This window comes from Geotrypetes seraphini, chromosome 3, assembly GCF_902459505.1.
Source record: "Geotrypetes seraphini chromosome 3, aGeoSer1.1, whole genome shotgun sequence".
NCBI classification, from domain to species: domain Eukaryota; kingdom Metazoa; phylum Chordata; class Amphibia; order Gymnophiona; family Dermophiidae; genus Geotrypetes; species Geotrypetes seraphini.
In genome coordinates this window covers 409,784,717-409,808,082 of record NC_047086.1, presented here as the reverse complement: position 1 = coordinate 409,808,082, position 23,366 = coordinate 409,784,717, and the positions used below count along the sequence as shown (strand labels likewise).

The 23,366-nt window shown below is 39.2% G+C and overlaps 1 protein-coding gene across 1 annotated transcript in view; it reads left to right on the top strand.

Moving 5' to 3' along the window:
* The window catches only part of TTBK1 (tau tubulin kinase 1), a 542,632-nt gene that overhangs the window by 134,186 nt on the left and 385,080 nt on the right, over positions 1-23,366 (top strand). The window contains exon 5 of the mRNA XM_033936268.1: positions 11,086-11,190. Within this exon, the coding sequence (XP_033792159.1) occupies positions 11,086-11,190 (105 nt within the window). The remainder of the gene's footprint in view (positions 1-11,085; positions 11,191-23,366) is intronic.

Sequence of the window (23,366 nt, the reverse complement as noted above, 5' to 3'; positions counted from 1 at the left end):
GCATGGATTTTGGCTACCCAAGTGCATAACTTTGCATTTTTTGGCATTGAAACTGAGTTGCCAGGTCCTAGACCAGCGCTCCAGTAGGAGTAGATCGTGCATCATGTCGGGCATTGAGTTTTTGTCCGTTGTGCTTTTGCCCACTACATTGCTTAGCTTGGCGTCATCGGCGAATAATGTTATTTTACCTCGGAGCCCTTCTGTCAAGTCACTTATGAAGATATTGAACAGGATCGGGCCCAAGACCGAGCCTTGGGGCACTCCACTGATCACCTCTGTCATTTCAGAGGGGGTGCCGTTTACCATAACCCTTTGAAGCCTACCTCCAAGCCAGTTCCCAACCCATTTTGTCAATGTCTCGCCCAATCCTATAGAACTCATTTTACTTAGCAACCTTACGGCACGGTTTACAAGAACTTAAAATATAAGAAGAGAAAGGAAAAGGTTTACATAAGCTTATATATAGAATGGAAGAGTAAGGGGAGAAAATAGAATTACATGTTAGAGAAGAGCCAAGTTTTCAGTTGCTTGCAGAATAGTTGGAGAGAGCCCAGGTTCCTCAACGGGATAGTAAGGTCGTTCCAGAGACCTGTGATTTTGAAGAGAAGAGATTTTCCCAGTTTACCTGCATAGAGAATACCGCGTAGAGAGGGGAAGGATAGTTTATATCTTTGGGCGGGTCTGGTTGAGTCAGGACTTGAGGAGTTAAAGGATAGTGGGATTAGGGGAGGAAGGATGCCGTGAATGATCTTAAAAGCCAGGCAGGAGCATTTGAAATGGATTCTGGAAATCACTGGGAGCCAGTGAAGATTGGACAGGAGTGGGGAGACATGGTCAGATTTGCGTTTTGCAAAGATCAACTTGGCTGCAATATTCTGGATAAACTGGAGTCTTTGAAGACTTTTTTTTGTTAAGCATAAGTAAATGGCATTGCAGTAGTCAAGTTTGGAGAGGATGATGGATTGGACGAGGATGGCAAAAAGTTTTTTGCGAAAGTAGGATCTTACTTTCCTCAGCATGTGGAGGCTGAAAAAGCATGATTTTGCAAAAGAGTTGAAGTGGTCGTTGAGGGAGAGAGAAGACTCAATAGTGATGCCAAGGACTTTGCTTGAGAACTCAAGGTGCAGAACAGCCTGTGAGTAGTGTGAAGATGGTGGGCAGGTGTTCTAACTTTGGGCCGAGCCAGAGTAATTTTGTTTTTGATTCATTTAGTTTCATATGTACCGAGAGGGACCAGGAGTGGTGTCTCATTATGCAAGATGTAATGTTCTCGTGGAGGTTGGTGAGGTTCTGGTCTGTTTCAAGGAGGACAAGGATGTCATCAGCGTATGTGTAGATTGTTTCAAGGGGGGAAAGTTGGAGGAGCTTCAGAGAAGACATGTAGATGTTAAAGAGAATAGGGGATAGAGGTGATCCCTGAGGGACACCGCAAGATGGTGTCTAAGGTATGGACATGGTGCCATTTGTGTTGACAGTGTAGGAGCGAGAGCGAAGGAAGTTTGAGAACCACTTTAGGACGGTGGAGTCAATTCCTATCTCGGAAAGTTGATAAAGTAGTATGTCGTGGTGGACGACATCGAAAGCTGCAGAGAGATCGAATTGTAAAAGAACAGCGAATTTGTTACGAGAATGTAGTTGTTGAACCTTTGAAATTAGGGAAACTAGGAGGGACTCAGTGCTGAAGCTGGGTCTGAAGCCGTGTTGGTAGGGGTGGAGAATGGAGAATCTTTCTAGGTAAGAAGAGAGCTGGGTAGCAACTATGGCCTCTAGCAGTTTAGTTAGGAGAGGGATATTTGCTATGGGGCGGTAGTTCGATGGTAAGGAAGGGTCGAATTGGCTTTTTTCAGAAGAGGGGATAAGGCAATGTGTCCCATTTCTGTGGAGAACAGTCCCGATAGTAGAGCAGTATTTATAAGACTGGTAAGGGAGGAGATGGCCTGCGCAGGAATGTTTTCATAAAGGTAGGATGGGAAAGGATCTAGGATACATTTGCAGGATTTCAGTTTGAGACAAAGTTTAGAGATCTGGGGTTCAGATACGAGTTCGAAGGCAGTCCAGGATCTATCAGCAGGGATTTCCTGGAGGAAAAGTCCATAGTCTGTTATTGAGAAAGACATGGGGGAAGCCACTGCTTGCCCTGGATTGGTAGCATGGAATATTGCTACTCCTTGGGTTTTGGCCCGGTAATAGTGACCTGGATTGGCCACTGTGAGACCGGGCTACTGGGCTTGATGGACCATCAGTCTGACCCAGTAAGGCTATTTTTATATTCTTATGAGCCTCACTAGGCCATTTTGACACTTCTTCCTATCACTTATATATCTTAAAAACATTTTGTCCCCCATTTTCACCTTATCGGCTATCTTCTTTCATTTGCATCTTTGCTTTTCCTTCTTTTCATAGATTTTCCACATATTTTTTGTCTGTCCTCTTTCTGCGTTGTCTTGTAATTTATGAATGCTAATATTTTTTCTCTCACCTTTTCAACTACTGCATTTGAAAACCAAAGCAGCCTTCTTTTCTTTTTATGCTCTTTATTTATTTATTTAGATTTTTATCCCATCCTCCCAAAAAGCTCAGAATGGGTTACAAGAAGGCAGTCACAAAATAAATCCAAGGATATGACTAAATACAGACAAGAAGTACATTGGAGGAGGCATATAGGGCAGGAGTCTATTTGCTAACATAAAGATTTGTTGTCTTTAGGATAGCTTCTTCCAGTTTCACCCACTGCTTTTCTATTCTGTTCTGTTCTGTTCCCACTCAACTAACTTTTCCTTGAGATAGTTCTTTTGAAGTCCAGAACCTTCAATCTTCAGTAAGTCCTCTCATCTTACATTTTGATATTGAACCTCTCCATTCTGTGATCACTAGATGCTAAATGATCACCCACTGTAACCTCAGGAACACTTCCCCCGTTTGTAAGCATCAAGTCCAAAATAGTTCGATCCCGCGTGTGTTCCATTACTAATATCGCAAAATCTTAAAGTGTAACTAACTGAGTGGTGCAAATAACCAATATAACTTCAATACTATATAATCCACTCAAATGGAGGGGTCTAGAATCAATACTCCTCTAACTATTGATGTGGTTAATTTAGTTAATTCAGGAAAAGGCCTCAGAGTTTAGGAGCACTATACTATGTCGTATCATTGACTTGTATTGTCAGCATAGTTAGGGTCCACACAGATACTCCACAATTCAATCATTGGCCAAAACCCTGCTTTTGTACATTTCTTTATATCTATTTTTAAATATTTTTTTATATATCATCTTTTTTGTAATAAATATCTTTTTATAACTTATAAATCATAATCAGTTAGTAAAACTTTTCATGTCCTCTGCAGCAAATACTTGATAATAGACCACCCCAGGGGTTTGAAAAATGCCAACAGAAGATTACTTATCTTAAGTGATTCTATGTTCTGTTTTCTCTCTTGTTTTCTATCTGTGCCGTATCAAACTGCCGGGACCAGGACCGGAGCCGACATGGCCAATGTTTCGTGGACCATTTGTCCATTGCTTCAGGGCCAATTATAAGGCACAGTAGTTTAGCCAAACATTAGATTGTGTCTGTCAAGGTGCTCAATGATGCGGTCCTTTATCAGCGCCTCTACCATCTTTCCTGGTACTGAGGTCAGACTCACCGGTCTGTAGTTTCCCAGATCACCCCTCGAACCTTTCTTGAAGATCGGCATAACATTCGCCACCTTCCAGTCTTCCGGAATCATTCCCGATTTGATCGACAGACTGACTATTAGTTGAAGCAGTTCTTATTATGTTTTTCCTTCTTTTTAAATTTCCTGTAAACAGTGCCGAGCTCTATACTTATAGAGAAGATGCAGTATATAAGCTTAAGGTTTAGTTTAGTTTTAGTTTAGTCTTAAAGGTTTTGGATATCAGGAGAGAGTCCTATTGCATTACCTAGTAACATAGTAACATAGTAGAAGACGGCAGATAAAGACCCGAATAGTCCATCCAGTCTGCCCAATCTGATTCAATTTAAATTTTTATTTTTTATTTTATTTTATTTTTTTTTCTTCTTAGCTATTTCTGGGCAAGAATCCAAAGCTTTACCCGGTACTGTGCTTGGGTTCCAACTGTCGAAATCTCTGTTAAGACTTACTCCAGCCCATCTACACCCTCCCAACCATTGAAGCCCTCCCCTGCCTATCCTCCACCAAACGGCCATACACAGACACAGACCATGCAAGTCTGCCCAGTAACTGGCCTAGTTCAATATTTAATATTATTTTCTGATTCTAAATCTTCTGTGTTCATCCCACGCTTCTTTGAACTCAGTCACAGTTTTACTCTACACCACCTCTCTCGGGAGCGCATTCCAGGCATCCACTACCCTCTCCGTAAAGTAGAATTTCCTAACATTGCCCCTGAATCTACCACCCCTCAACCTCAAATTATGTCCTCTGGTTTTACCATTTTCCTTTCTCTGGAAAAGATTTTGTTCTACGTTAATACCCTTCAAGTATTTGAACGTCTGAATCATATCTCCCCTGTCTCTCCTTTCCTCTAGGGTATACATATTCAGGGCTTTCAGTCTCTCCTCATACGTATTCTGGCACAAGCCTCCTATCATTTTCGTCGCCCTCCTCTGGACCGCCTCAAGGCTTCTTACGTCTTTCGCCAGATACGGTATCCAAAACTGAACACAATACTCCAAGTGGGGCCTCACCAGTGATCTGTACAGGGGCATCAACACCTTCTACAGACTACGCCTCTCTTTATACAGCCCAGCATCCTTCTGGCAGCAGCCTCTGCCTTGTCACACTGTTTTTTCGCCTTTAGATCTTCGGACACTATAACCCCAAGATCCCTCTCCCCGTACGTGCATATCAGCTTCTCTCCTCCCAGCATATACGGTTCCTTCCTATTATTAATCCCCAAATGCATTACTCTGCATTTCTTTGCATTGAATTTTAGTTGCCAGGCATTAGACCATTCCTCTAATTTTTGCAGATCCTTTTTCATATTTTCCACTCCCTCTTAGGTGTCTACTCTGTTACAAATCTTGGTATCATCTGCAAAAAGGCACACTTTTCCTTCTAACCCTTCAGCAATGTCACTCACAAACATATTGAACAGGATTGGCCCCAGCACCGAACCCTGAGAGACTCCACTAGTCACCTTTCCTTCCTTTGAGCGACTTCCATTAACCACCACCCTCTGGCGTCTGTCTGACAGCCAGTTTCTGACCCAGTTCACCACTTTGGGTCCTAACTTCAGCCCTTCAAGTTTGTTCAACAGCCTCCTATGAGGAACTGTATCAAAGGCTTTGCTGAAATCCAAGTAAATTACATCTAGCATATGTCCTCGATCCAGCTCTCTTATCACCCAATCAAAAAATTCAATCAGGTTCGTTTGGCACGATTTACCTTTTGTAAAGCCATGTTGCCTCGGATCCTGTAACCCATTAGATTCAAGGAAGTACACTATCCTTTCTTTCAGCAACACTTCCATTATTTTTCCAACAACTGAAGTGAGGCTCACCGGCCTGTAGTTTCCAGCTTCATCCCTGTGACCACTTTTATGAATAGGGACCACATCCGCTCTCCTCCAATCCCCATGAATCACTCCCGTCTCCAGAGATTTGTTGAACAAGTCTTTAATAGGACTCGCCAGAACCTCTCTGAGCTCCCTTAGTATCCTGGGATGGATCCCGTCAGGTCCCATCGCTTTGTCCACCTTCAGTTTTTCAAGTTGCTCATAAACACCCTCCTCCGTGAACGGCACAGAATCTACTCCATTTTCTCGTGTAACTTTGCCAGACAATCTCGGTCCTTCTCCAGGATTTTCTTCTGTGAACACAGAACAGAAGTATTTGTTTAGCACATTTGCTTTCTCCTCATCACTCTCCACATATTTGTTCCCAGCATCTTTTAGCCTAGCAATTCCATTTTTTATCTTCCTCCTTTCACTAATATATCAGAAAAAAATTTTATCTCCCTTTTTTACAATTTTAGCCATTTGTTCTTCCGCCTGTGCCTTCGCCAAACGTATCTCTCTCTTGGCTTCTTTCAGTTTCACCCTGTAGTCCTTTCTGCTCTCCTCTTCTTGGGTTTTTTTATATTTCATGAACGCCAACTCTTTCGCCTTTATTTTCTCAGCCACTAGGTTGGAGAACCATATCGGCTTCCTTTTTCTCTTGTTTTTATTGATTTTCTTCACATAAAGGTCCATAGCCATTTTTATCGCTCCTTTCAGCTTAGACCACTTCTCTTATGTCCTCCCATCCTAACAGCTCTTTCTTCAGGTACTTTCCCATTGCATTAAAGTCCGTACGTTTGAAATCTAGGACTTTAAGTATCGTGTGGCCGCTCTCCACTTTAGCCGTTATATCAAACCAAACCGTTTGATGATCGCTACTTCCCAGGTGAGCACCCACTCGAACATTAGAGATACTCTCTCCATTTGTGAGGACCAGATCCAATATCGCTTTTTCCCTTGTGGGTTCCGTCACCATTTGTCTGAGCAGAGGCTCTTGAAAGGCATCAACAATCTCCCTACTTCTTTCCGATTCCGCAGACGGAACAATCCAGTCCGCATCCGGCAGGTTGAAATCTCCCAACAGCAGAACCTCCTCTTTCCTTCCAAACTTTTGGATATCCACAATCAGATCCTTATCAATTTGCTGCGATTGAGTCGGAGGTCTGTAGACTACAACCCACGTAGATAGAAGTTCCATCTTCTCTTTTCAGAGCAATCCATATCGCTTCTTCCTCTCCCCAGGTCCCTTGCATTTCGGTCGCTTGGATATTGATCTTTACATAGAGAACTACTCCTCCACCTTTATGACCATCTCTGTCCTTCCTAAAAAGATTATATCCCGGTATGTTTGCATCCCATCCATGTGATTCACTGAACCATGTCTCTGTGATAGCAACAATATCTAGATCTGCCTCTAACATCAGGGCTTGCAGATCATGAACTTTGTTGCTTAGACTGCGAGCATTTGTGGTCATCGCTTTCCAGCTATTTTTCAGCGATAATCTCCTTTTTCGTATGGAGGTGTCCAATAAGTATGGAGGTGTCCAATAAGTATGGAGTATGGAGGTGTCCAATAAGTATGGAGGTGTCCAATAAGTATGGAGGTATCCAATAAGTTTCATCTCTCAGTTCATCTTTTTGTGTTAAACAATCAGGCAAGACAAGGCAGACCCTCTTACAAAACATAGAAACATAGAAGATGACGGCAGAAAAGGGCTACAGCCCATCAAGTCTGCCCACTCTGCTTACCCACCCCCTGTCTATGCCCTAATGACCCAATTTCCTTATCTTGACCCTCGTAGGGATCCCACATGGGTATCCCATTTATTCTTAAAGTCTGGCACGCTGTCTGCCTCGATCACCTGCACTGGAAGCTTGTTCCAATGATCAACCACTCTCTCTGTGAAGAAATATTTTCTGGTGTCGCCATGAAATTTTCCGCCCCTGAGATTGAGCGGGTGCCCTCTTGTGGCGAGGGTCCCTTGAGAAAGAAAATATCATCTTCCACTTCGACACGTCCCGTGAGGTACTTAAATGTTTCGATCATGTCTCCCCTCTTCCTACGTTCCTCAAGAGTGTAGAGCTGCAATTTGTTCAGTCTCTCTTCATACGAGAGACCCTTGAGCCCCGAGATCATCCTGGTGGCCGTCCGTTGAACCGATTCAATTCTGCGCACATCTTTACTGTAATGTGGCCTCCAGAATTGCACACAGTACTCCAGATGAGGTCTCACCATGGCCCTGTACAACGGCATTATGACTTCAGGCTTTTGGCTGATGAAACTTCTATTGATACAACCCAATATCTGCCTTGCCTTAGATGAAGCCTTCTCCACTTGATTGGCAGTTTTTATGTCTGTACTGATGATTACTCCTAAATCTCGTTCTGCTGAAGTCCTAGTTAAAGTTTCTCCGTTCAAGAAGTACGTCCTGCATGGATTTCCACTTCCGGGGTGCATGACCTTACATTTCTTAGCATTGAAGCCTAGCTGCCAGGTTGAGGACCAACTTTCCAATGTAAGCAGGTCCTGCGCCATATAATTCTGTAAACTGCATTCACTTACTATATTACATAGTTTGGCGTCATCGGCGAATAGTGTTATTTTACCTTGAAACCCTTGAGTCAGATCCCCTATGAATATGTTGAAAAGGAGTGGACCCAGGACCAAGACCACCATCTGTAGATAGAATTTTAGAGCTATATCTTCTGCATACATCGGTTGCGGCAAACAGCCATCTAGTTTATTGAAGGTGCATTCGGCAAGATGCCTCCTCTTGGGCAGAAGGGCAATTTTTCCTGAAGAGATTTATAGATCAGCGGCCTTGTCCTCCTTTCATAATTTCATCAAATTCTACAGGATGAACATGGCAGCATAGGAGGATTCTGCTTTTGGGTTGTCAGTACTATGTACAGGCTCACCTATCTCACCCTAGACTTTGAGGAATGCTTAGGTACGTCCAAGTTTAATTAATCTCTGATATACCGTTTATCAAAAACATACCTAAATGGTTTACAATTATCAAAATATTGTTAAGGTAAAACAAAAACTTAAAAGTAAAAATTGGAGGGAACGACAGAACAAATAGACTTACTGGAACAAAAAGGAAAAATGGGAAAAGATAAGAGCTTAAATACAATGAAAAAATAAAATCTGAAAAGGGAGGGAAGAAACAGAAGGGCTTTAGCACACTAGGATAGGGGTCGCTTCAAAAGAAGCATTTCAGTTCAGTTCTGCTGACTGCATAGAAGCTGTTAGGGCTCTAAGTGATTGGAATCAGAGGGAATAGGTGTGTTTAAAAAGGAATGTTTTTACTTTGCATTTGAAGTTTTCAAGAGATGTTTCTTGTCTAATAGCCCTATGGTTCAGCATACTATCCCTGTTGCACTGGAAAAAGAGATTAGTTCTTACCTTGATAATATATTTTCCAGTAGATAGGGATGGTATGCTGAAACCTCTGCCCAGCAGTTTATCTGATGAGCCTGCTTTCTGACTTAAGCTTCATGGTCAGCTTCACAGTAGAGAATGACACGGTGGTTGATACCCACAGCTAACTGTGGGTACCCCGCTGAAACGGGGAGCGAGAAAATGTAGTCACCACGGGACAAGGCCATTCACTGCCCCATGGAGCGTTGAATGGTCTTGTCTCCGCAGTGAAGAGAACACGACGTGCGGTCACAGATCGCACGGTCCAAGATCCCCCTCTCACCCGATTGCTGCGTCCTGACATTTCTCTCCCTCCCTCACCCTATGTGCCGAATTGTTCTCCCAGTGGCACGTTTTCAGCAAGTCGCGCACAGGCGCAGCTGCTTCAGTTGAATCCTCCTCTGACGCAACCGGAAATAGGAAGTTGCGTCAGAGGAGAAGATTCAACTGAAGCAGCCACGCACTTGCAACTTATTGAAAGTGTGCTGCTGAGAGAAGAACAATTCGGCACATAAGGTGAGGGGGAGGGAGGAAGATGGTTGGATGCGACGATCGGGCGGGAGGGGGCTGCTGGACCGCACAATCCTTTGTAAGGAAAGAGAAATTTGAGTTTCAAGCCTTCTGGGGGGCATAAGGAAGAAGATATTAGCCTCAGAGTATATGCTTTCATTTATCTCTATCTTAGCCTCTTTCAAGATTTCTCCTTTTTCTGCCTCTTCCTTACAAAGGTTTTTACCATTTCAAGCCTCTTTTACAGAAATCAATACTGATTTTTAATTGCAGAAGATTTCTGGAAGACTAAATACTATAAGGGGGGGAGGTGTTTTTAAATTTTCTTTCTCCAGGCATAAATCCATTTTTATTGTAGAACTACCTGCATGGCCCTTTTTTTATGAATATTTCTGCAGGAAGATTTAGAAAATTCTGTAGCAATTCAATAGCACATTTGAATGCATTTTTTACATATTTTATGAGGGGTGGGAGGGAGTCCAGTAAGGTGCCTCTCCCATCTGAGGGATAGTAATAGGTACTGATCTTTGACCTAAGGGCCGCCGCGGGAGTGGACTGCTGGGTACGATGGACCACTGGTCTGACCCAGCAGCGGCAGTTCTTATGTGAGCAGATCAGATCAGATGCTTGGTTGCGGGGATTTCCTCGTATCCCTCCTTCTGTCTTTTTCTGTAGGGCTGTTACAAACTGAAGGGGCAGCAGAGACTGTGGAAGAGGAGGAGTTGAAAAGCTGTAATTGACATTTGCAATATGCTCTTGAGCACAGATGGAAAACCCTGTGGTTCAGCATACCATCCCTATCTACTGGAAAAGATATTATGAAGGTAAGAACCTAATTGATTTTTGGGTTTTATACTGATGTTCCTGTCTTTTTGGGATCCTCTGATTTTGGGTTTTTTTGTTGTTGATCCTTACCTCCTTTTTTACCATAGTACCAGTCCATCCTTTAGCTTTGTCCTCCATATTCCTTGAACTCTCTGCTCCAGGCAGGGTCATGTGCAAGGATACCACAGGACTATACCTCTCCCCCCTCCCGATGCAGAAATGGACAAATTGTTGCACAGAAAGATGGAGTAAGGGGCTAAGAGTATTTTTGAGGAGGAGAAGAAGGGGGTTGGGTATTTAAAGAATCGAAGAGAATGCTTGGTAGAAAGTAGCAATATGGAGCAGAGTGGGTTAATGGAGCTGTTGAGTTAAATGAGGGCAGAGAGGAAAATGAGGTCTGACCATGTACTGAGTTGCCAGCCAGCAGCACAACACACCAACCAATACAGCAGGTCAAAAGAGGCATCGTTGCCATTTAGTCATTACGTATAGGAAGCCTACATTCAGGCATGTGTTTTATGCACCACTCACATGCCCAAAGTTTCTATCCTAAATTATTTAGAATGCTTATGGTTATGTGATGCCCCCTATAAGAAAATGTACTTGCATAGTGCAATGACATTTATATCCTGCATATTCAGTTTCTTATTCCAACCTATTCTCTGCTCCAAACATGCCCCTTTGGGGCCTGATTATTGATTTTGCATATGTGAGTAGTGCATAACTTTTTCAGAATTGCAGTGGTCACTGCAGCTTTTTATAATACCACATGTATTGAAATTACATCTAAATGATTGGATTCTTTTTGTTTTGTTTTTAGTCCAATTTTGCCATGGGACGATTGCCCTCAACTTACAGGAAATGCTACATGTTGGACTTTGGGCTTGCTCGACAATACACCAACACCAATGGGGAAGTGAGACCAGTAAGTGAATATTCTGCATCTGAATATTGTTGTGTTTGTGCTTTTTGCCATAAGACCCATAATTGAAATTTAACTTTTAGTTCTACTGATCTTTTTACTACAGGAATACCATATGCTGCTGGAGCAGTGCACTTTTGAACGCTGCAAGGACATCGTGTGTTGATCTAGGGCCAAAGTTGCTATGTTCATAAGAATTCATTCCTAACCTTGCTGTGGAGACATACCTAGTAATGAATATGTATGAGAGAGGTTTTTATATATACTAGGCATAGTTGTGTTTAACACTGGAAGTTTTCTATATACATTTCTTGGTTGCATGAAGGCAGATAAAAACCACAGGGCCTTTCCAATCTAGCCATCCATTCCATCTCCTAGAGATCCTTTGTACCTGTTCCATGCTTTCTTGAATTCATTTACAGTCTTCATCTCCACCAGGAGGCCGTTTCACAAAATCACCAGTCTTACATTTTATCCTTAGACAAACAGGCAGCATATTCTTACTTATGGGGTGACGTCATCCATGAAGCCCAGTACGGACGGTGAAAAGTGTAATGTCACTTTAAGCTTTAAAAAGCTTTTAGACTTCCTGCACCAAGCATGTGCGAGTGAGTGCCTTCCTGCCCAACGCCAGCTTGCGAGGTCATCAGTTTTTCATTTTCTGTGGAGTGAAGAAGACGTATCTCAATGTTGTTCCTTCGAATTTGCCTTCTTGCTTTTTTCTTTTCCAATTTTTTTCAAACTTTTTCAAGTATACTTCTATTATGTCTTTTCTTTTCTTGAAAAAAAAGGACAAGCTGCATTGAATCCCTTCACCTCTTTTGGTGTCAAAAGGCCTTAAGACAATTTTCCCTCCTTTGCTCCTGCCATCTGCGTTGAAGGATTTTAAACCTTCTTTCTACTCCACCTTTGTCTTGTTCTTTCCAGCTGGTCCTGGCACCGAGGCTCTCTGAAAGAGCTTGGAAGAAAAAATACAATAATAATAAATAACAGTGTTTTCTTCCCTTCTTTCTTTAAAAGTATTTGTTCTGGAGTTCGAATTCCAGCAACTGGGACTTTTCTTTAGTACCAACTCCAGTCGGTACCAGTGGGTTTGATAACTGTGTCACTGGCATATTTACCATCGAGTCTATTCGAGGAATGCCTTTCCTTTATGTCATCGCAATGGAGACGCATTGCAGTGGGCACTTGGATTAGCAACCTGGCCAATCTAGTATTGAGTCTACTTGATGAACATCAAGATTCAAGGGAGGATTTTCTATCAACAGCTATGATATAGTCCTGCGACAAATATTACATTACATTACATTACATTAGGGATTTCTATTCCGCCATTACCTTGCGGTTCAAGGCGGCTTACAAAAGATTTATAAACAGGGTTACAATGGAGGAACCAATGATAAATTAGAGTGGTAAATAGATAATTTCGGAGTAAGGATAAATACAGTTTACAGGAAGTGTGTAAATGGGGGTTACATTGGTAGCATAGTTGTTATTGCTGGTGTGGTGTGGGTAGATGTTTTGTCTATTTTGGCGTTGTTAATAGTACGTGAAGTTAGGGCTGATTTAGGAATTTCTTAAAAAGTATAGTTTTTATTTCGATGGTACCAACTCTTGCTCCAAAGATACTGATGCAAATTGTCATGGAATGCCTCCATGTATTGTGCTGAAAGAGACTTGGTGATCTCGATTGCACTCGATACTACTTCTTACAGGGTCAGTCTGAGTAGAGTACTTAGCAGCCACACAGTACCGATCCATGTCTCTAGTACCTGGCCAAATCCCAAGGAGTAGCAACATTCCATGCTACCGATCCAGGGCAAGCAGTGGTTTCCCCTATGTCTTTCTCAATAACAGACTATGGACTTTTCCTCCAGGAAATTGTCCAAACCTTTCTTAAAAACAGCTACGCTATCCACTCTTACCATAACCTCTGGCAGTGCGTTCCAGAGCTTAACTGTTCTCTGAGTGAAAAAATATTTCCTCCTATTGGTTTTAAAAGTATTTCCCTGTCACTTAGTCTTTGTAATTTTTTTTTTTTTTATATATAATCTTTATTCATTTTAAAACACGTTTAATAAGTATAAACAACATAGATTATACATTTAATACTTTAGATATCACTTATAATTTTACAAGATTCATTTAGAACATTACCCTCCCCCACCCCTCCTAATCATTATCATTAAAGTAATTAAAAAATGTATCATATGTTCAGAGTTATATTATACATATTTAAAACATAAGTTATTCATATGATAAATCATACCTATTTATCAAACCTCAAAAAAAACCCCCAAAAAACCACACCACCCTTCTTTCCTATTATCATCTGTATAAATAATCAATTAAAAGCCCTTATAATCCTCCCCCCCTCCCTGGATGTGCATTTTATCTAAGAACAAAAAATCATAACTATAATAATTCTACAAAAGACGACAATGGGCCCCAAATTAAGTTAAAGTTTTTTGTATTCCCTAATAAATCAACGTTCATTTTCTCATATTTGTAAATTAGACATAAACTTGCCCACCAGAATGTAAAGTTAAGACGATCCCAGTTCTTCCAGTTTCGTGTAATCATTTGTATAGCTATACTAGTCATAATTAATAAGAGACGTCTTTTATATTTATCTAGGGGATCCTTGATATGTAAAATGGTACCACAAATTACTATTTCATAAGTTAACGGAATCTCAGATTCTAAAATGTTATTAATATATCCCCAAATTGATCTCCAGAAAATCAATATCTTAGGGAAATAAAACAGTAAATGATCTAGCATTCTTAGCATACTGGATTACTGCAATATCATTTATCTGAGCTCCACAAAGAAAACCACCAGAAGACTAAAATTGATTCAAAACACAGCCGTCCACCTTATTTTCGGCCTGAACAAATGGGAACACATCACTCCTTTCTACCACCGACTACATTGGCTACCTTCCGAATCCAGAGTCCTTTTCAAATTCGCCTGCTTCTGCTACAAAACAGTATTTGGTCTAGCACCAAGATACCTCTTTCCCCACTTCACTATGAATTGCACCAATAAGAAATCCCGCAGAATTCAGCTGTTCACCTTCCCCTCCCTAAAATTATGTCAGCTCAAAAGATTTCTTGACAAAACCTTCGCCTTTCAGGTGGCTAAGCTGAACCCTTGGCTAGCCCAAATGATGCTCGAGGCCCCAACCTACCTCAACTTCAGAAAACTACTCAAAACGTACCTATTCCGCGAACAGGACCCTTAACCCTCATTCCCCTGCAATAAACTAACTCCCGTCCTCTCCCCCCCTTCTTCTACTCTTCCCCTTCCCCCCTCCCCTCCTTTGGTTCTCTCTCTCTCCCTCTTACCTTCCAATCCAACCTTCGTCGTTGCTTGTAACTCTGATAAATTTCTGATAAAATGTTCCAACATATCCTTCCTCGTTGCTTGTAACTCCGACAAAATGTTGTAAATCTGTGTTCAGATCGGATCTTAATTAATTGATGTGAACCGCCTAGAACTCATTGGGTATGGCAGTATACAAGAACATAATAATAATAATAATCTAATGTTCCTATGTCTAGGTGACAGTGCCAGCACCTATTAGATCTAGAATTATCTAACTCTATTCATCTAACTGAGGTCCGAAAGAACGATGTAACAAAAAGAACCAAGTTTGTTTCATAGATGCTGAAGCTGTACACCTCATCCTCCAAGACCAAATACATGGCCATCGAGATGCAGAAATATACTGCTTATCTCAATGCTCCAAATATCTCTAAGAGTGTTTTTGGTTTTTCTTTTTCATAAGTTCAGATATTTAATTTATACCACTTGGCGGCTTGTATGTCCTAGCACAGGGCTGCCCAAGTCCGGTCCTCGATGATCTACTGGCAGGCCAGGTTTTCAGGATATCCACAATGAATATACATGAGTGATAGATTTGCCTGCAAGGCCTTCTTGGTATGCAAATCTCTCTCTCATGCATATTCATTGTGGACATCCTGAAAACCTGGCCTGCCAGTAGATCTCGAGGACCGGACTTGGGTAGCCCTGTCCTAGCATGTCTGCCTGAAAACAGAGGAATTGCAGACTATAAAATTTTTTAAATTACGCCATTCAGGGAACCCTTTCTGAATAGCCTGCTTCAGTTGCAACCATTTATAAAACTGAAATTTTGAAATACCAAAAGATTGTTGCAACTGTGAAAAATCAAGCAATTTTCCATTTAAAATAACATCCTCTAATGTTCTTATGCCTACTCGCATCCAATCCTTCCAGGCTTGGAGTTCAGCCATAGGGATTGACCCAAAGACTGTTCTATAGGAATTTCAGTTAACTTATTTATACATCTTAGGGCAGTGGTCTCAAACTCAAATCCTTTGCAGGGCCGCATTTTGGATTTGTAGATACTTGGAGGTCCTCAGAAAAAATAGTTAATGTCTTATTAAAGAAATGGCAATTTTGCATGAGGCAAAACTCTTTGTAGTTTATAAATCTTTCCTTTTGGCTAAGTCTTAATAATAATATTGTAATTTATAGCTAAAGAGACATATGATTACAATAAACATACAGAGGGCCTCAAAATAGTACCTGGCAGGCCACATGTGGCCCTCGGGCTGCGAGTTTGAGACCAATGTCTTAGGGCCTTCCAAGTATCCAAAATAATGTTGTTATCCTTAGCATAACTAGGTAGTTTAATGCCCAATACATGAGACAAATGCATAGGGGACATAATTTTCCATTCCAAAATTAACCTCTCTGGATAATGTTCCATGAGTTCAGGCAGGATCCAGTACATACCCTGATGCATAATATAGGCCTGATGATACCTATAGAAATTTGGAAAATTTACCCCTCCCTCCACAATTGGTTTTTGTAGAGATACTAAAGCTATTCTAGCAGTTTTGCCCATCCAAACAAATTTGATAAGAATACTATTTAATTTCTTGTAAAAAGAATCTTGAAAATAAATTGGTAACATTCCCATTTGGTAATATACCACAGGCAAAATCATCATTTTCACAGTTTGAACTCTCCCCCACCAAGATAAATGCAAAGGATTCCATTGCTCACACATTTCTGTTACTTTTAACAATAAAGATTTTTCATTTATTTTTATTGTCTCTTCCAGTCCTATGGGTCCTAAAATTCCTGAGCATATAAAAAGATCTCTTGATGCACATATTACATTAAAGGAGATTCAGACAGCTTTGAAGTCCCTTAGAGTTGGATCCGCTCCAGGAGAGGATGGATACACTGTGGAGTTTTAGAAATAATTTCAAAATACATTACTGCCTTATTTATTAAATTTATATCAGTTTCAACTGAATAAAGGCTGCATTTCAAGTACTATGGCAGAATCTTTGACTATAGTTTTGCCAAAGCCAAATAAAGACCCTTTATTGGTTTCAAACTACAGGCCAATATCTTTGATAAATGTTGATAGTAAACTGTTGGCTAAGTTATTGGCTCTACGCTTGGCCAAGGCTCTCCCTTATATCATAGGTATGCACCAAACTGGATTTGTTGCTCATAGACATTCCTCACATAACACTAGATTGGCTCTTCATATGTTGATCCTAACAAAATCCATGGAAGATCCAGCCTTCTCTGTATCTTTGGATGCAGAGAAGGCATTTGATCGTATAGAATGGACTTTTATGTACCAAGCAATGGATTGGTTTGGGGTGGGTTCTGGATTTATACAAATGATCAAAGCTTTGTATAATTCCCCTTTGGCTAGATTGTATATAAATAATTCTTTTTCAGACGGTTTTTGTCTGGAAAGGGGAGTTAGGCAGGGATGTCCCTTATCTCCTCTGTTGTTTGTTATTGTATTGGAACCCTTACTATTGGCTATTCAACAAACAGAGGAAATTCAAGGTATTCCTTATGCTGATAGGGAATACAAAGTTTCTGCATATGCAGATGATATTTTGCTTCATTTGAGGAATCCTGAATTTACTATTCCGCATTTATTGGATGTGATTGAAAGATTTGGAAATTTCAGAATATAAAATAAATTGGAATAAATCAGAAATCCTTCCACTTAATATACATTCTACAACAATTAATTCTTCCACTAGCTACTTCAAATTTAATAGTAGCAGGAGATTTCAATGCTGTGATGGATCCATTGATGGATAAAAATCCGAGAAGATTTATAAAAATCATTAGGACTTGATAATTTGGTACAATCTTGTGATTTAAAAGATATTTGGCGCATACTTCATTTTGATGGTCGAGAATTTTCGTTTTGTTCACAAGTCCATAACTCTTTTTCTAGAATAGATTATATTTTTGTTTCTAATCAATTAGTACATCAAGTCACACAGGCTATCATTGATCCAATTATATTATCAGATCATGGTGGAGTGTGGATTGAAATTAAAAATAATAGATCAAAATAGAAATAAACCTATATGGAAATTAAATAATACACTGCTTGCAGATACTGACTTTTGTACAAATCTTATGGAAAAAATGGAAGAATATTTTTCACAATTAATGATATAGAAGAAATTTCCATAGAGACTTTATGGGATGCTTTTAAAGCATACATTAAGAGGACAAATTATTTCTTATTCAGCAATGCAAATAAAAAAAGAAAAAAAAACAATTTACAGAATTAGAAAAACTAATAAAGTCTCTAGAATCAAAATTAATTGAAAAATGGGATTATTTGACACAACAAGAATTGTTAAAAACTAAAGGTAAATATAATGAAATTTCTTCAAAAATCATTAGAAAAGATTTTATTTGTACAACAAGCTCTGTATTATGGAAATTCAAATAAAGCGGGAAGAATGCTAGCAAATTATCTCAAAGCAAAAAAAAAGAAAACAAAAAATAATTGCAATTCAAAATGAGAATAGAGAAATGTTATCTCACAATGATCACATAATGAAACAATTTTTGAAATTCTATAAAAAATTGTATCTTCCGAGCCTTATTCAGAAAAGGAAAAAGATGGTTAGAATTTCTAAAGTTAATAAAAGGACCGAAAATTCCTGAACATATAAAACGAAGTTTAGAAGAACCAATATCCTTAAAGAATTAGATACAGCATTGAAGTCCCTTAGGGTTGGATCCGCTCCAGGTGGAGATGGTTATACAGTAGAGTTTTATAAATCATTTCAAAACATTACAATGCCCTATTTATTAAAATTATATCAGACACAACTAAATAAAGGTTATATCACAGGTACTATGGCTGAATCAATAACTATAGTTTTACCTAAGCCAAATAAAGATCCCACTTTGGTTTCAAATTATAGACTTATTTCTTTAATAAATGTAGATGGAAAAATTTTGACCAAGGCATTAGCATTAAGATTGGCTAAAGCTCTCCCTTTCATTATTGATATGCATCAGACAGGTTTTGTTGCTCAAAGACATTCATCTCATAATACTAGATTGGCACATCACATGTTATATTTGACAAAATCCATTAATGACCCAACATTCTCTATTTCATTAGACGCTGAAAAAGCTTTTGATAGAGTGGAATGGACCTTCATGTTTCAGGCAATGGAATGGTTTTGGTATAGGATCCGGTTTTATACAAATAATAAAAGCATTGTATAACTCCCCTGTTGCTAGATTATTACATCAATAATATTTCAGAAAAATTTATTTGCAAAGGGGAGTTAGACAAGGATGCCCACTATCTCCACTGCTTTTTGATATCGTTTTAGAACCCATTGTTATTAACTATAGAACAAACAAGGGAGATACAGGGTATTCCACATTCAGATAGAGAATATAATTATCAGCATATGCTGATGATATTTTACTTTATTTGAGAAATCCGGAAACAAACCATTCCAAATTTGCTTGAATTGAATTGAAAAATTTGGAAAATTTTCAGGATATAAAATAACTGGGAATAAATCAGAAGTACTTCCACTCAATGTACATTGTACAAAAAGTCTATTTGATTCATTTTCTTTTATATTGGAAAGAAGAAGGAATAAAATACTTAGGGAATTTGGATTACAAAAACTGTAGATGAGACAATGAAAATTTAATGAAAAAATATATTACAAAAAGTGTCAGATATGTGTCAGCAATGGAATCCTCTATGCATTATCCTGGTGGGGGAGAATACAAACTGTAAAAATGATGATATTACCAGTAGTTTGTTACCAAATGGGTATGATACCAATTTTTTTTTCAGGGGTCATTTTTATAAAAAACTGGATAAGATGTTAACAAAATTTATTTGGCTTGGAAAAAACCCCAGAATTGCTCTAGTATCATTACAATGACCAATTGCAGAGGGAGGGGTAAATTTTCCAAATTTTTATAGGTACCATCAAGCCTATATTATGCGTCAGGGTATGTATTGGATCCTCCCAGAACCCATTGAACATATACCAGATTGGTTCTGGTTAGAATGGAGATTAATGTTATCCTTTACGTCTAAGTCATGTTATCAGTATTCAAATGCCAAGGTTATATAAGGATCACAAAATATTGGTTGATACTTGGAAAACTATAAGATATATAAGTAATCTAACTCCTATTCCAATAACTAAATCAACGACTCAAACAATATGGCTCAATCCAAAGATCAAAGTTGGCGGTTTTAAAAATTATCTGGAAACATTGGATGATTGCTGGAATTCGGATTTTAGAAGATGTAATAAATAAAGGTAAACTGCTTGAATTTTCACAATTGCAAAATAATTCGGTTTGAATAAATCACAATATTTCAGATGGATGCAATTGAAGCAGGCCATTCAGGTAGGGTTCCCTGAATGGAAAAATCTTAATAATTATCATAATATAGAATTCTTATGTTTTCAGATAGATTCCAATGGGTCACCAGGCCGCAAGGTGGTATAAATTAATATCTGAATTTGTATATAAAAAGAAAAAAAATGGTCTTAGAGATATTTGGAGCATTGAGATTAAGCATCAGATCAATGCATCTCAATGGCCACGACTTTGGTCTTGGAGGATAAGATGTACAACTGTCAGCATCTATGAGACAAACTTGGTTTTTTATTTTACATAGAGCTTTATGGACCCCTACACGTTTACATAGAATTGATAGCTCTATAGTCTAATAGATGCTGACATTGTCATCTTGAAGCAGGGACATTAGATCATCTTTTATTCTATTGTCCATTCATATTAACATTTTGGAAATCAATTTGGCCCCAAATCAATAGGATGTTAGAAAATCCTGTAGCCCTTGACATACGATACAATTCTAATTTGGTACTGCAATGAGATCTCAAAGTCAAATTTCATCAAATAACAACAAACTTTTATTTATAATGACTGGAATAGCAGTACAACAAATTACACACAATTGGAAAAATTGTGACAGATTGAACTATAATTTTTGGTGGAACTCAGTTTGCCATATATATAAAATGGAACATACATTTGCAACACAAAAAGGATATATGGATAAATTCAAAAAGATTTGGGGACCATTAACAAAATATTGTAATAATTGAATTTCATTTTCCCATAATAAGAAAATAGTTAAAGAAGAAAGGGAGGGAGGGGATTATGGGAGGGGGATTTATACTCTTTATTATAAATTATAAATAAAATATTATTAATAGATGGTATCTTACATGAAAACAATGTAATATAAGGGAGGGGAAAAAGGTTAATAATTTAAAAAATAATTTGATAAAATCATTTACAATATATATGTTGTATAATTTTATAAGAAAAATAATTACAGTTATATGATATATAAAATCATAAGAAATATAAGATAAGAAATGTTATGTATAAAATACATTATAGAAATATCAAGTGTATTATTAAGATAATTGTATGAAAATTTATGACACTTGTTGTTAAATGAAAAAAATCAATAAAAAACTTAAACGTAATATACATTCTCAAAAAGGATTGTTTGATCAGTTCCCTTTTCTTTGGAAAGAAGAGGGTCTAAAATATTTAGGAATATGGATTTATAAGACACTGGAAGAGTCTTTGTAATTTTTGACGGAGTGAAAAATAAATCCACTTGTACCCGTTCTGCACTCAGGATTTTGTAGACCTCAATCATATTTCCCCTCAGCCGTCTCTTTTCTAAGCTGAAGAGCCCTAACCTTTTTAGTCTTTCCTCATATGAGAGGAGTTCCATCCCCTTTATCATCTTGGTCGCTCTTCTTTGAACCTTTTCTAGTGCTGCTATATCTTTCTTGAGATAAGGAGACCAGAATTGAACACAGTACTCCAGATGAGGTTGCACCATGGAGCGATACAGGGGCATTATAACATTCTTAGTCTTGTTAACCATCCCTTTTTAAATAATTCCTAGCATCCTGTTTACTTTTTTTGGCCGCCGCCACACATTGGTAGAAGGTTTCATCGTATTGTCTAAGCTGACACCCAGATACTTTTCTTAGGTGCAAACCCCCAAGGTGGACCCCAGCATCTAGTAACTGTGATTCAGGTTATTCTTCCCAATGTGCATCATTTTGCATTTGTCCACATTAAATTTCATCTGCCACTTGGACGCCCAGTCTTCCTATTTCCTAAGGTCTGCCTTCCTAATCCACTGCTGAACTTTGCCACCTATCCCATGACTCTTTAATTTTCTCATGAGCCTCTCACGAGGAACTTTATCAAAAGCTTTCTGAAAATCTAGATACACTACATCTTTAGCCACATGTTTATTCATACCTTCAGAAATATATAAAAAGGATGGAGTCTGTCCAGGGGTAGGCTATTAAAATGTTGTGTGGTCTTCGTCATAAGGCAGGGGTCTCAAAGTCCCTCCTTGAGGGCCGCAATCCAGTTGGGTTTTCAGGATTTCTCCAATCAAGTTTCAAGTTTATTCCGGTTTTTGATTAAACGCTTGTTCAAAATGCAAAGCGATTTACAATGCATATTCATTGGGGAAATCCTGAAAACCCGACTGGATTGCGGCCCTCAAGGAGGGACTTTGAGATTCCTGAGATAAGGCTTATGGGAACAGACTTAAAGATCTCAATCTGTATACTTTGGAGGAAAGGTGGGACAGGGGACATATGATAGAGACATTTAAATACCTACGTAATGTAAATGCACATGAGTAGAGTCTCTTTCATTTGAAAGGAAACTCTGCAATGAGGGGGCATAGGATGTAATCTGATGAAATACTTTTTTACAGAAAGAGTGGTAGATGCATGGAACAGTCTCCCAGAATAGGTGGTGGAGACAGAGACTGTGTCTGAATTCAAGAGGGCCTGGGGATAGGCATGTGGGATCTCTCGGAGAGAGAAAGAGATCATGGTTACTGCGGATGGGCAGACTAGATGGGCCATTTGGCCTTTATCTGCCATCAAATTTCTATATAGCCGAGCATCCTTCTGGCAACAGTCACTGCTTTGTCACACTGTTTCTTTGGCTTTAGATCTTTGGACACTATCACCCCAAGGCTTTAGATCTTTGGACACTATCATCCCAAGGCCCCTCTCCCTATCCGTGCATTTCAGCTCAAACTTCCCAGTACATACGGCTCCTTCTGATTTCTAATCCTCAAATGCATTACTCTGTACTTCTTTGCATTGAATTTTAGTTGCCAGATATTAGACCATTCCTCTAACTTTTGCAGATCCTTTTTCATGTTTTCCACTCCCTCCTCAGTGTCTACTCTTACAAATCTTGGTATCATCCACAAATAGGCAAACCTTTCCTTCTAACCGTTCAGCAATGTCGCTCACAAACATATTGAACAGGATCGGTCACAGCACCGATCCTTGAGGGATTCCATTTGTCACCTTTCCTTCCTCCGAGCGAATTCCATTAACCACCACCCTCTGGCGTCTGTCCGTCAATCAGTTTCTAATACAGTTCACCACTTTGGGTCCTAATTTTAGTCCGTCAAGTTTGTTCAAGAGCCTCCTATGAAGAACCGTGTCAAAGGCTTTGCTGAAATCTAGCATATGTTCTTGATCCAATTCTCTGGTTACCCAATAAAAAAATTCAATCAGATTCAATTAGCATAATTTACCTTTAGTAAAACCATGTTGCCTCGGATTCTTTGACCCCATTAGATTCCAGGAATTTCATTATCCTTTCTTTCAACAACGCTTCCATTATTTTTCCAATAACTGAAGTGAGGCTTACCAGTCTGTAGTTTCTCGCTTCATCTCTGCGACCAGTTTTGTGAATTAGCACCACATCTGCTCTTTTCCAGTCTTCAGGAATCAGTCCCGTCTCCAGAGACTTGT